General features: G+C 44.2%; 1 protein-coding gene across 2 annotated transcripts in view; it reads left to right on the top strand.

The window, feature by feature from the left end:
• The window catches only part of HOOK3 (hook microtubule tethering protein 3), a 1,014,571-nt gene extending 1,005,094 nt beyond the window's left edge, over positions 1 to 9,477 (top strand). For both annotated transcript variants that reach the window (XM_078676339.1, XM_078676338.1), the window contains one exon: positions 7,329 to 9,477. In XM_078676339.1, the coding sequence (XP_078532465.1) occupies positions 7,329 to 7,344 (16 nt within the window). In that variant the 3' untranslated portion in view covers positions 7,345 to 9,477. The remainder of the gene's footprint in view (positions 1 to 7,328) is intronic.
• The last annotated feature ends 4,668 nt before the right edge of the window (positions 9,478 to 14,145 follow it).

Genomic DNA, 14,145 nt, shown 5'->3' with positions numbered 1-14,145 from the left:
TAAATAAACAGGGTTTTATTTGGCTCCCCTGGTTAGGTCTCGGCTTGACATTTCCTGCACTGTCTTGAAGAGATGTTTTGTGTTGTTACATTTTGTGGGCTTGCATTTTGTTCTTACATTTTGTCGGCTCACATGCCGCACATCTCCTACTATTGGAAAACTGCGGCCTCGCTCGCGTTTTCTTTGTTGTTGCCATTCGTCACAGCATTCAGGCGTCATGCCCTCTTCTTGTGTTTGAGCCTCCCATAGCGCATGGAACAAGATCATGTGTCCTTACACTGCTCTTGGTTTGCTGAGCTATTCTTTTCTTGGTTTTCAAGCACTCCATTGGGGAGAACTTGTGTTTTCAGGCCGTCCTCTTTGTGCGTGCACGCACACACACACACACACACCACTAAAATGCATGTGTTTCTTTATAAGTTGTTAAAATATGAACAGCACTTGTTTGTTTATTTATTTTTTTGCAAGGTCCGATGGTTTTGGAGTGCTCACTCCATCCTTCGTCTTGCCATAGCGCAAACACAAGCCAATAGTATTGGCGTTCTTCCTCCCACCCTCTCCTGTCGTTGCTTATCCTTCTTCCCATCCCCTCCTGCTTCCCTGCTTGACCCCTCCCCCCACTACCTCCCTCGTCAGTGCTGCCTTTATTTTATTTTTGCACAATCTGATGTTATTGGAGCGCTTGTTCCGCCATCCATCTTGCCATAGTGCTAACACTAGCCAATGGTATTGGAGTGCTTTAAGTGCTCACCAGTTACATTACACAATGACACATTCATTGTCGGAGGGAGGGGGAAGGAACTGTAAGTGACTTGCCCAGAATCACAAATTGTTCAGTCGACCCCAAGATTCGAACCTGGTTCCCCAGTCGGCAGCTTTTGTTGTTACGGCACATCCTCGCTTCACTTTGAAGCTCCTCAGCTGTTTCTCACCATCACTTCCACATCTGTTCAGAAAGACCCCATCAACGCCCAACAAGTATAAGAACGTGGCAATGCCCGAGCTATTGGCATTGTCAATGTTGGCATTGTCAATGTGAGTGTCTTTTAGCCATGTTGTGAAGCAGCACATCTGCTGTTCAGCATGGTTGAAGGTCACAGAAAAAAGTGCTATGATGTGGCCAGTGCAGGTGACATCATAGCATTTTTTTTGGATTATGACGGGCATGGCAAGAATCTCAGCATGGGGGAAGGGAGGCAAAGAAACTCTGTGTCAGTTCAACATCCTGTGTTTCTGGGCTCTCAGTAACTTTCAGCCATGCTTGTTTTACATATAGTGACCAACACTTTTATTTTTTGTGATATGCTTTTTTCTACAGGCTGTTCATCTTGTTCTATGTGCAGGCTGACGTATTCATAAAAATACGCTCAACTGCCTTTCAAAAAACTGTACATTGCAAAGAAATGATTAGAGAGGTACACATGTCTTGCTTGTACAGGTTGTACTGACTTTTGGAAAAGAAGCCCATCACTAGAAAAACAATCGTACTTCAACGAATAGGTAAAGAAAAACTAGTAACCAAATGAACAATAAAACTCACATTTTAAAGTAAAAAACTGATGACAACTCACCAAGAATTTCATGGCATTGTTGCCTCTTGGCTGCAGAGATCTGTCTGTCTCTCTGTATTAATGGGCTAGCCCCTCCCCTGCCCTGCCGGCCTCCCTTTTGTTGCTGGTAGAGTTGCCCCCGTTTTTAGAAATAAAACTACTGACCATTTGTTTACTTTTTGATATTGCATACGGTCGACGTGCTGAAAGAAAAGTAATTTGTGTTAAATCCGTATTCTCTGTAACTTGACAGTAATCAATCTGTTTGATTTAATAGTCCTTTAGAAATAATTTACACAGCTCTCAAATCGGTTTTGACGTGTTTGCTGTTTTAGATTTATATTTCAAAAGTAGAAGGAAAAACTGATTTCACTTTTTTTTCCCCTCATTTTATTTTTAATCAATGTTGTCTTTTTTTGTGGACTGGCACACACTTAAAAATTGAGTTTATGCCTGTAAAATGCCCAGCAGGTGGCAACCTTAGTTGCTGGGGTGAATAAGGGGTTGAGCACAGGAAATTAATAGCATACATAAAGTGTACTGTGTTGCCGCCTGTACTTTTTGCGCCTGACCTGCATTCACTCAAGCAGCTTTGAAACCAGAGTAACTCTCCTTATACAACCTCCAAGAATGTAAGTATTGCACTGCAATTCTTGCACTCCAGGGAACACTTTATATGTCTTCTGTCACCTTGTGTAATATGTAGGAATTATTATACCCCAGCTACTTCTCACCAGCGGCTCCTCCGCTATGGCGGAGGAGCGTTGCCCATCAAAAAAGTCAGGAAAGGAAAAATGAAACAATAATAAACATTCGTTATATTTTTCCTTTCCTGCCGAGTCTTGGGGGCGGGGCCTGGGGGTGACAGGCACTGAGGTGAGTAATAGGTGCTCTGCCTTCTCTGCACATGATGGTTTGACAGGCTCTCTCAGGGTGGCCAAACCGTCATGAGCAGTAAAAGCTCTCTCCAACCTAGCTGTGTTGCTGGGTTGGAGAGAGTAGCCACAGACTCCCAGTCTGTCTGAGGGCAAATCGAGGGCGCTCAGGCCAATCCTGAAGCTGTTCTCGTGCATTAGAGCAGCCTCAGGATTGGCCCTAGAGCCGGCAGGGAGCCCAGGCCTTGAGAAGAGGAGCAGCTAATTTTCTTTCTTCATTATTAGTCTTTTTTTTATTTTGCCCACCCGCAGCCCCTATGCACCCCGCAACTCCCCCATCACCCTCCCCCAGCCTCTCGTCCACAACGTCTGCTGCTACTTATCATGCTTGTTTTTTTATGTTAATTTAATGGGAGTTTCGACATTTCCACACAGTTAGTTCCCAATAATCTGAATTCACAGAGTACCCAACTGTCTGCATCCTATTGTTTTCTGAAAATCAAAGACTTACCAAAATGTACTGTTCTCCATGAATTAACAAACTTTTCTTGGGAAGGTTTCCTCCCATACCACCTTGTAGTTACATATCAGTCCTAACATCGAAATACGTTTTCAGCATTTTCTGGTTGTCTTTTTAAAAGGATCTTTCTTTCAGGCGAGAATGCAAGATATTCTGGAATTTGCAGTGAATTGGATGTCTGCGAACTTTTTAAAACTGAACCCGGATAAAACGGAGGTGCTGGCGGTCACAACAGCAGCAAACCCCTGGAATGAGCTGTTCTGGCCTAGTGAACTGGGACAGCCTCCAGAACCAGCGTCCGTAGTAAAAAGTTTAGGTATCAAAATCGACGTTACGCTATCAATGTCCCAACAGGTCGCGGCAGTGTTAGGAACCTGTGTGGGATTGCTGTGACAACTTCGGAAAAGTGTCCTCGCTGCTGTCCTTCCGGACGGCGGTCTCAGCCTTGATCCTGGCCCGTTTGGATTATGGTAATTCCCTGTATGTCGGGATACCAAAAAAAATATCCGACCAGGCTTCTAGGCGTTATGAACGACGCAGCCAGATTGATTTTTAAAAAACACAGGAGGACACATGTCACCATGTTGTTGCAGGACTTACACTGGCTACCGATATCTCAGAGAGCGAAATTCAAAAGTCTCTGTATCATTCACGGCTCGGCCCGAGCTTCATCAAGGATAAACTGGTCTTATACGTTCCCAGCAGGAGGCTGCGGTCTTCAGAAGCATGCCTCCTGGTATGTCCACGTTTCAAACGATCATCGCTGGGGGGGAGAGCCTTTTCAACTACGATGCCGCCAGTGTGGAATTGACTCCTGTAAAGCTTGCGCAAAGAGACCAACTTGCTCACCTTAAGGAAGAGATTAAAAACTGTTCTCTTCCGGGAAGTCTGGAGCTCCATGTAAAGCACTCCTGACTTTCCGCTTCACCTTATGGTCCCCTCTCAGACAGCGCTTAGAGACCTCTCGGGTGATAATGCGCTATACAAATGCTCCATAACATAACATTTGCGCAGCCCAACCATAACTTTTGTTGTCTGAGTCCCACGCACGATTTCTCACTCTCGTGGATACTTTTGTCATAACACATTTTATTGAGATTTGCAAGACAAGTTACATATATAGAACTTGATACAATACTTGGCGAAAGCAAAAAACAAAAGGAACAAAGGGCATAACATATGGAGAGCCACATTGGTCGCTTTTGGGAGTGGCGTGGCCCATTGTAAAGTACATTTTGAATTGAAATGCCCTGGAATGCCCACCGCTCAGTCGTACCCGGGGTGTCCTACCACCACTCATTGATTATGGTTAGGTGTGAAGCTCCGTAGTACATTTTGACAGCTGCCACAATGCCACCTTCGAACGGGGAAGCGGCAGAGAACTGCATTAATCTTCTGGTAGAGGGATCATGGTATATTGTCCATGTAGTTTTGTAACTCTTAAAGGAACATGGGTAGTGACACAGTTTTAAAATAGTGGCCCTGCCCAGGAATTACCTAAATAACACTGAGCACGTTTTGACATGCAAATCAAGTTGTCCATCAGTGGGCTGTATGTTTCTTTCTTATGTGGCTTTAACTTATGGAGTAATTTGTGCTCCTAGATAGCTAAAGCCATGCAAGGCAACCTGGATGCCAGCTGCCTAACCTAGACTCTGGGTGTAGGCGTGGGTCAGCAAAAATCGTTGATTCAGCTGTGTTAATAGCGGCCTGAATTTTCCACAAAGATTTTAAGGAGTGTTCGGCGACCGAAAGTTTCTAGGTCGTCAAGTATATCAGTAGGTCAGCCGCATACAGGGCCACCCTGACTGAACCCCGGTGTCCCATTTCAACCCTCTGGATACTTGGATTCTCCCTGCCCCGCAGGGCTCCTCGTTGCATCCAAGTGCGAGCACCCATGAATTGAATAGTTCATAGCTGATAATAAGTGAATAGTGGCGGTAGGCATTCCCTGTACATTAAATTGCTCTTTAATTTACTCCAAACTTTTCAACAGCCACCGGCTTCAGATGCCTCACAAGCAAGGAGGAGAATGCACGATATTCTTAGAATCTTTACTAACTAGATCTAGTTATTATAGACCTAATTCACAACTTTTTTTCTGCAAGAGTCTTAATCAGACTTGCAGATGGAATATCTCACTCTAGTACGTAATAATCGCACTTAATAGGGAATTATGTTTTCCCAATGCAGTCTGGAAGTTTCCATACGTGCCTGCTTTGTGCAGAGATTTAAATACAAGAAAATATTCTGACTCGAGCATGTTACATTCGCTAATAATTATTAGAGCTGAAGCTGTTATTTGGCAGCTATTTGTGGCAACCCTCATGGGTTCCGCATCTTTTTTTAATCCATCTAGACAATGGGTTTTCACTCTGGCTAGTCATTTGAGTCTGATGGTAGTTGACGTCAGTAAACGGTGGTTGTGACAGCACCGAGATGATTACGTCTTGAAACGCTGCTACTGATCAACATAGTTTGTGAGAGCATCCCATTTCTTGAAGGTTCTGTATATTTGTAGCTGTGTGCTCTCAGGAGTGTCGCATTGCATTGCCGCTGTGTACAAAAGGCAGTTTCTGTGATTCAAGACCCCAGGTTCGGGAGATTACAGTAACCCATTGTAACAAAAGCAGCTGTAGAACCCGAGTAAGCCTTTGCAAAGCAGCATTCTTGCTCTAAACTGTAGTAAATGGAAACAGATCTATCTGTCCCTGTGCTCACATAAACAATGATTTCGTCTCAGTTTGCTCACAAACACGTTAGGGATTACTTTTGAACTGGAACCCTTAGTAAGCTGACTCTGTAGAATGTCAGATATTTTAAAAAAAACAATGCGTACATGATGACTTTACTGAGCCTATCGCATTGCTGCTACTTTTATTTGCTTTAGGCAGAACGTACTGTAGTAAAATACAGTCACACACCGAAGGATGGTATATTATTTCATGTTCATATTACTGTCTGTGTTAGTTGGAATCTGCTTAAAGTTTTTCAGAAAGATCCATTTTATTTTTAGGAAGGCGCCTTTCTCCCATCTCTCCGTTGTTCAAATAGATAAATCTCACTAACATTTGCTGTATTAATTACACACTGTTTAATTCATTTGATGTTGAACATGCATATTGCCTGTCCCCTAAATCTCCGAAGAAGGTAACCCAGACCTTATCACCCCTTCCTCAACACATTACACACAACATTCAGTATATCATCAGCATGTCCTATACTTTTAAGTACCAGACTTTCTTTGCTGATAGTGACTGTGTGGTCTTGTTGTTTGCCATCTGCAGGACTCTACCACCCACTCCTCTTATCAGGCTACCTGGAAGTTCTTTTAGCACAATCTCTTCCTGGCGAGATCAAAACTGATTTGCATATGGTTGAATCCATCTGTAAAAGCACGATGGCTTAAAAACCAATGGTCTTTCTTGGAATAATTACCAATTGTTCAATTCAGGCTGCATTTATCACTTTTTGTGCTTTCCAAGACTGCAGACCTTTCAATATTCAAGACATAGATTTAGACTTAAATCATATTTCAGTGCTGATTATATGTAATTGTTTCAGCAGGTTCTCTATCTTGTTTTTACTTAAATGGATGTGATCATGTCACATTTGTTCGAATGATTGATAGTCAACATAAATGTCCCTGAACAAATCAGGCAGGACAGCCCCAATTATTGAAATCTAAATATCTTTTAACAGTCCTGGAGTCTTGTTCTCTCTTGACAGCTCACTCTGTGCGTTCTTACAATACCCATCGCTCTCCCATTTAGTGATGCTTTACCCTATAGAAACCCTCCAGACCTTCCTTCTGCTTGATGACACCCACCATTACAGATCCAACCCTCATTTCAAGAATCTCATTATGCTTTTACCAGATCTCTGCTCAAATCTCACTTATGTACATTTGACTTTACTAACAAGTTAAATGACTAGTACCTCCACCTAACCAAAAAAGTGCACAGCTAGATCTCAACCACCACCAGCTGTGGTACCCCAATGCAACCCTAAGCTAATTCTACTGGTTCACCGCACCTGCCCATTTTAGTTCTCATGATCTTTCACACCCACACAGTCACTTGTGCACACGCACATTTACTGTGCCATTGTAACTGTGGCCACAGCTGCAAATCATTCCCTTAGAGAGAAAATATTCATACTGGTAATAGAACAATATGCATATAATAGAAATTGATGCCCAGTCCTGTTGAGTTTGTCAATACTCTTTTAACGGGGATGTGAAGAATTAAATAATATTTAAAAAATCCATCAGCCATTTTTAAGTAGTTTCCCATCCATTTATAGAAATATTAAGCTTTCTTAATTTTTAATGGCAGAAAATTTGCTTTTCTAACATTTTGTTTCTTTATTTTGTATTTGCAGTGATGTGGTTGCATGAGCTGCAGCATGATTATACGCACAGGGACTGTCATTGCATGGCCTAACTTTGTCCGCAGACTGCATAATCCTCAGACTAACCAGCTGTTGTAGCAGTTGCCTAACATCTGGGAACTTGATTACAAAGCAAAGAGAAAAAGTTCCACATGCAAAGAAGCTTATCAGCATTATTAACTCTTGCACGACCTTTGCGTTTCAAGTCGGCATTCATTACTGGTCTAAACTGTGCGAAACTACGTTTGTGGTGTTTCGGTTCTTTTCTTGCCTTTCATTACTGTCACTGCATCATAATTAACATGAAGGTGGACTTCACAAAATGTGTTCTATTTTATACGAGGATGATTTTACACGATATAGGAGTCAAAACAAGTGTGCTCCTAATGGTCAAGGAACCCTAAAATGTGCAACAGATCTACATCTTTCCTGTGTCTACCTCCTAAACCTCTGTACAAATAGAGACGATTTCCATCTTTGAACTAGTTCATGTGAATCGTTCAGTCCTTAGAGTTTGAAATTAATCTATCTTGAAGTCTATTCAGAAAAGGATCATTGTCGTAAGGCAATTTGAGGTTCCCTAAATGTCACTTTAAATGCATGTGAAATGTAAATACTGTTAGTCATTCTGTGTAGACTTAAGAGTTCAACTTTTTTAGAGTGGGTTGTTCTGTGTGGGAGGAAAGTGATCAGTTGCAAACTTAAAATGCAACAGCCTTGTAACACAATTGTGGTCTACTGAAGTGTCCTTATGTTTTGGTTGGAGAATGTCTATGCATATATTTATTTTTGCTTACAGGTTGTAGCTCTTTTATCTGTCTTAGTAATGTAATTCAAAACTGCGTGATGCTGCTTATGTTTTTTAATATTTAAACCTTTTCCATAGTCTCCTAATGTTATGTGTGTACTTTGTAACTGAAAGATGCAATTAAAAAAAATTGTTACAGCAGTTAGCCATTCACAAATTCCTAGAGTTAGAAAAATAGTTATGTGTTGGATGAGCAGTATTGGCACCTGAAAATGACAGAGAAAGCGGTACCTAGTATTGCATTCGTTTGTTTCATTTTTAGCTATATTAGTTTACATTGCATAGTTTGAGAAGTTTTTAAACACAGTATTCTATTATAAATGGTAAATAGCCTTGCTGCTCTGAGATTTTTTTTTAATATCAAGTATTCTGTTTATTTATGCCAGGTTGAGTTAGGAATACATCATAGGGTGGTTTCAAATTGAGAATTGTAGCTCATCTGTTGACATTTTATTTGTTGCTATGTGAATATTGGCTATAATGTCGCCCCTTACCAGAGTTGCTAATTCCTTCCAAAAGTGAGCAAGGAAAGAAAATGCCCCGTAATACTTGTGCCATAAGCCCTTGGTGGAAATATCAATGGTCATATAACCAGTCATACAACAGTTGACAATTTGGACAGGAATAATGGCCATGAGTCGTTAAATCACAATTTAACTGTTGCCCAAAAGCATGTTTTCCATTTCCTCACACTTGATGCACAATTAATGTTGTGTCTGACATTTTGCGGTCTCTTGAACACGCTTTTGACTTGTGTTGAAGAAACCCCTTGCATTGTCTTGAAATTTTAATTTACTGCTTTAAAGATGTCAAATGGTGTTTTAGCTTTTCAGTAGTAATGCTGCTTAACCGTTTAGTATTGAGAGAGAGTAAACTTAATATATGTTTAGCTATCCTGGTTTCGAAGTATAAGAATCTAACAATTATGTCACCAGCAATGTAATGATATATTGCCTTTTGAAGGGGGTGGATTGGTCTATTTTAATGAAAGGCTATCTATTCTCCCAACTATATGGGAGAATAAACTAAAGTGTTGTGAGGAAATGTAGAAGTTTGCTTGCACAAAAACCTCATGAATGTTGAAAGTAGAACAACGTTTCTGCAAAAAATAGTTTGGATCCATAATCGTGTTTCCTTTGCAATTAATTTCTTGATTAATGGATTGCCAGCTTTTCATGTTAATATACATACTTGTATATAAGACAAATAAAAATGTGTCTCCCCTCAAATTGTTAATGTACCTATACTCCGTTTAGATACAATAATGCTTCTAATGCATCAAAACGTGTACAGATGTTAAAACAAGTTGTAAATAAACGCTTGTATAAAACAGATTGTGTTGTTTATTTTTTAGACTACAGTGCTGTTAAAACGAACACATTAAATATTTTGCCATGTTACTGAAATCTTAATTCTTCCTGTACAGAGCTGAATATTAAAACGGCTTATGATTGACACACTAGGATAATATGTATCTGAAAGAGACACATTAGTGATAGATTCCTTACCTTAGAATATCTCCAGGCGTCAGACTCAATCCGGAAAGTTTTTCGTCAGCAGTACCCCTGCGCGTCGGTATGTGGTGTCGTGCGGCCCCGCGTCCGTCGCTGGCATCGTATGCGCCGAGATGACGTCACGGAGACTACTTAGGCGCCACCCATGCGCGCTGACGTCCGTTCTTTCTTTTTCAGCACCAGCAAGCGCAGATCCGTTTAGAGCATGTACCCCAGTCACTTTTTGACTAACTTTTTTGAGACTTTTGTCTCTACTTCTTTTGAGTCTTTGACTCTTGGTGCCGCGTAGGGATGCCTGGGTTTAAATCCTGCAGGGCCTGTCGCCATACGATGTCGGTGGCCGACCCCCATGGCGTCTGTCTCTACTGTCTGGAGTGCAACCATGACCCCCGGGCATGTTTCGACTGTCTGGCCATGGCTCCGAAGGCTTTGCGGGAGCAGTACCGAAAGCTACTGGAGGCCCTGGAGTCTTCTCAGCGCTGTTCGAGGTCCAGGGCTCGCTCAAGGGGCCAACCGTGGAGCCATCACCATTGCTCCTCGGGTTCGAAGTCTTCAAACTCTGAATCGGGTAAGAGATGTAATAAGAAAAAAATCGTAGAAGCTTTTGCGCTCTCTGACGTCCCCCGTCCATCTCTGGACGCAGACAAGGGGGCCAGGGGTACTTCCCCCGCTGCTTTGTTGGAGCCTGTGAGTCCTGCGGCCTACCCACCTTATCCGGGTCCATCGGCGACTCCAGCCCAGGTGCAAGATTTTCTTGCTGCCATGGACCTCCTTTTCAGGCCTCGGACACCCGCCGGCGCACCTTCGGCCCCACGGTTCCAACTGAGGGCCCTTCCTTGCCACCGGCTCTGCTACCGGCGCCTCCGGTGCCGTAAAGTCGTCCACCAGCCGCTCCGGCCTGGTGCCGCAGGGTCCTCCGCCAGCGGCTCCAGCCCCTCCCGCGGCTCTGTCCCAGCGCCGCAATGGGTCCCGTTTGTCCCACCTCTGCCCTTGCCCGGGTTTCCGAACAATTTTGCTCTGAGTTGGGACATAGAGCCGGATCGGCACCGACCGGCACCGTTCCCGGCGCCGTTGGAAAATGTGTATATTCCCCTGTCCCTCCCCGCCGCAGCAGCCTGTGCACGGGCAGTGGAGGAGGGGGATGACTGGGAGGGGTCTGAGGACCCTCTTGCACGCAGTGCAAGTCTGAACAGGAGTGGGCAAAGGAGTTGGAGGATGCAGGTGACCTTGACCTCTCCTCTGAGCCTGGTTTGCTGTCTCCTCCTGCTGTCATGGAGGAGGGCGCCACATATACTGTGGTGCTCCGTAGAGCAGCTGAGGCCCTTGATCTGCCTACTGTCACTCTCAAAACCAACTTCCTCACTGAAGTTCTTCAGCCGGCAACAGGCTCTATAGAGCCTCTGCTGCCGTTCAATGATGGGCACCTGGTCTAGACCAGCCACAGGGGTTCGTGTGGATAAGAACGTGGCCAGGCGTCATCGCCTGGTGCCGGGTGACCCTGCCTTTTTAACGAACCACCCAACTCCGGAGAGCCTGGTCATCCAGGCCTCCACTTCCCAAAGCGCATTCCCGTCCGCCCCGTCGGATAAGGAATCAAAGAAGCTAATGCAGTTTGCCAAGAAATTGTTTTCCTCTGCCAGCTTGGGGCTGCGGTTGGTGAACACCGCATGCCTCTTGGGCCACTACTCTCACATTGTGTGGGACACGGTAGCGCAGACACTGCCCCAGTGTCCGGAGGAGGTTCGAGCAGTGCTTTCCCAAGCTGTTGCTGAGGGGAAAGACGCTGCAAAGTTCTCCATCCGGTGTGGGCTGGACACCACAGACTCTCTGGGTAGGGCAATCTCCACTACAGTGGCCCTCCGTCGCCACACCTGGCTGCGGTCCACTGGGTTTTAGGGGATGTTCAGAGTTCCCTCATGGACATGCCCTTTGATGGTGCCCGCCTGTTTGGCGATAAGGCAGACAGTGCGCTGGAGCGTTTTAAGGACTCTCGGTCTACGGCCAAGTCCTTTGGTCTCTCCATCACGCGCCCGGCAACGCCTGCTTTACGTTCCTTTTGTGGCCACGGAAAGGGCACCCCAACACGTTCGTTCAGCCAGAAGCCTGTGCAGAACCAACCTCAGCGCGGACGTGGTAGCCGCCTCCGCTCCTGCAGCATCCGCCTCAAAGCCTTCCTAGTCCGTGCTTTGGGGTACACCCCACGCCGGTAGATGGCAGGATTCAACATCACCTCCCCCACTGGCGTTCTGTCACCTCAAACAGGTGGGCACTGCAAATTGTCTGAAGGGGCTTGTGGTAAATAAATAATTAATTACCGGTACTATTTTTCAGTATAAGCAATAAAACAGGTAGCTCAATAAATAAGAGTCAGGATTCGAGGTATCTTGAGTCGACAGGCTTTAATCAGGCAAAAAGGACAGGAACAGGACAGCCTGTACGGGAAAGAAATGAAGGCAGCTGCCGGGGACAGGAAATCGGGGCTTGGACAACTTTCAGTAACAGTTTACAGTATATATATCAAAACAATTGCATTACATTCAATACAGTAGGCGTGACTCGTAGCAGTCGCGAAAGATAAGGGCAAAATGATGTAACAAGAAGGCGTGTACAGGGCGTATACATAGACATGTGATGTAAACGTAACAGAAGTGTCATAAATGAGGCGGAAACATGGAGGGGGCTACCTGAGCAGCTGGGACCTCTAACCTAGTGGTGCGCGCAAACGGGCAATGACGTGTTACCAGGGAGAACTGGGGGCTATGACTTCTGCGCTAGAAGAGGAGACTAAAGTCTGGAGTGTCAGAGCGACATGTACCCAAGGCATATCTGGTATCTGGTGTTTAGAGTACATATTGATAGAATCCAAAAGTTATCAGGGCAAAGGCTAATAGACATTAGGACTGATGCGTGCATAATTCTACATGTATTGTGTGTGCGAGGAATATTCTATGTATATTAATACAGTATTTCTCTTACATGGAGACAGAAAGGCTAGACCATGACGGAAACTATTGATGCGATTCAGTAGCTTAGGAATGCAGAGAAGGAGGGCTGGACTGATAACTGGAAGCATAACATACTCTTGGCAGACTGGGAGGCAGAGCCAGGCCGGGCCGGGCACTGCGAGGCATGAAGTAAGCTAAGGGTCAGGGATGCAGGTGGGGGCTGTATCGCTCCTCGGAGAGGGTTCAGAAGACTGGAGCTGAATCTGAATCCGGGCCCTTTTGAGGCCTAGAAACGGGGACAATTCAATGAATTAACGTGCACACTGTGAAATGTGGCAACGTAGGTTTACATAGGCCTGATATTCGTTGTTTTCATGATGACTGGAAACTGGCATACTAGAGATGGACACAACTGTAATTGCGTCTTTAATCGATCAGAGGGGAATACATGCATATCGATCATGCACATATAGCATAAGATGGGGAACACGTAGGCACATATAACATGGCAAAATTTACTTTTCCACATTCCCTCCTTGTGCCCTACGTTTCCATCAGGAAACATCAATATTCATGATACCATCTATCATTTCATATAGCATCATTTGCTCGTCTCGAATTGTCTTGGAACGGGGCTTAGGACTGGGGATACAAGAGGTAGCACACATGCCGCAAATCGCAGGGCCACATTGTATACAGAGGCAGCAACTGAATATGATCATTACTGCTACACCTAGGAATGACAATACTTTCCATCCCCAAGCAGATATAATACTCCAGAGCCAACCGGACCATGTCCAGGTGCCTGGATTCTGGTGTAACTGATGGGCAATTTTATGAAGTCTGGTTATAGCTGAATAAACAGACGGCGCGTTATTAGGAATGAAAATGCAACAACTAGATCCGATGACTCTACATGCTCCTCCTCTATCGGCCAGTATGACGTCAAGAACGAGACGATTTTGGAGCACGACAAATCTCATAGCAGATTGCTCTTCGGTTAAGTTACCTAGAGCGGAAGTAGTCTCATTCACTACTGCTTCAAGGGTTCTGGTTAACCTACGTATTAGCTTACTATTCTGGATAGGTCCTATAAAGAAGAAGAAACCTTTATTGAAGTCTTGATACTGTTCTAGAGTAGTTTCAGTTTGATCGACAATTGGGGACTCAATCTCCCTTCTATGTCTGACGTGTACTAGATGTGTGTTTCTGTGATAATCAGATGGGGCTAGAAAAACTGGTGGCAGTAGGAAGGCAATATAACATGTTCCATCCCAATCGAGGGGCAGACGAACATATGCGGTCTGACCACAAACAAAATAAGAATGACGTGAGGCTTTGAAAATAGATTTCCCACTGTCACTATACTCGATAGTAGTAGTACAATCACTATGTCCCACATGTGCGGAACCATTCTTTCTGACACATAATTTGCCTTTGACTGGTAGTACTGAAATGGCAGGTAAATCTGGAGTAGTATCTGACTGAACATTCAGGACCATGAAATTCGAAGAATAATTACCTAAATCATATACTTCATT

The sequence above is a fragment of the Lissotriton helveticus genome, chromosome 2_1 (assembly GCF_964261635.1).
Source record: "Lissotriton helveticus chromosome 2_1, aLisHel1.1, whole genome shotgun sequence".
NCBI classification, from domain to species: domain Eukaryota; kingdom Metazoa; phylum Chordata; class Amphibia; order Caudata; family Salamandridae; genus Lissotriton; species Lissotriton helveticus.
Note: the sequence above shows the minus strand (reverse complement) of the source record. Positions and strands in the feature narration are given on the sequence as shown.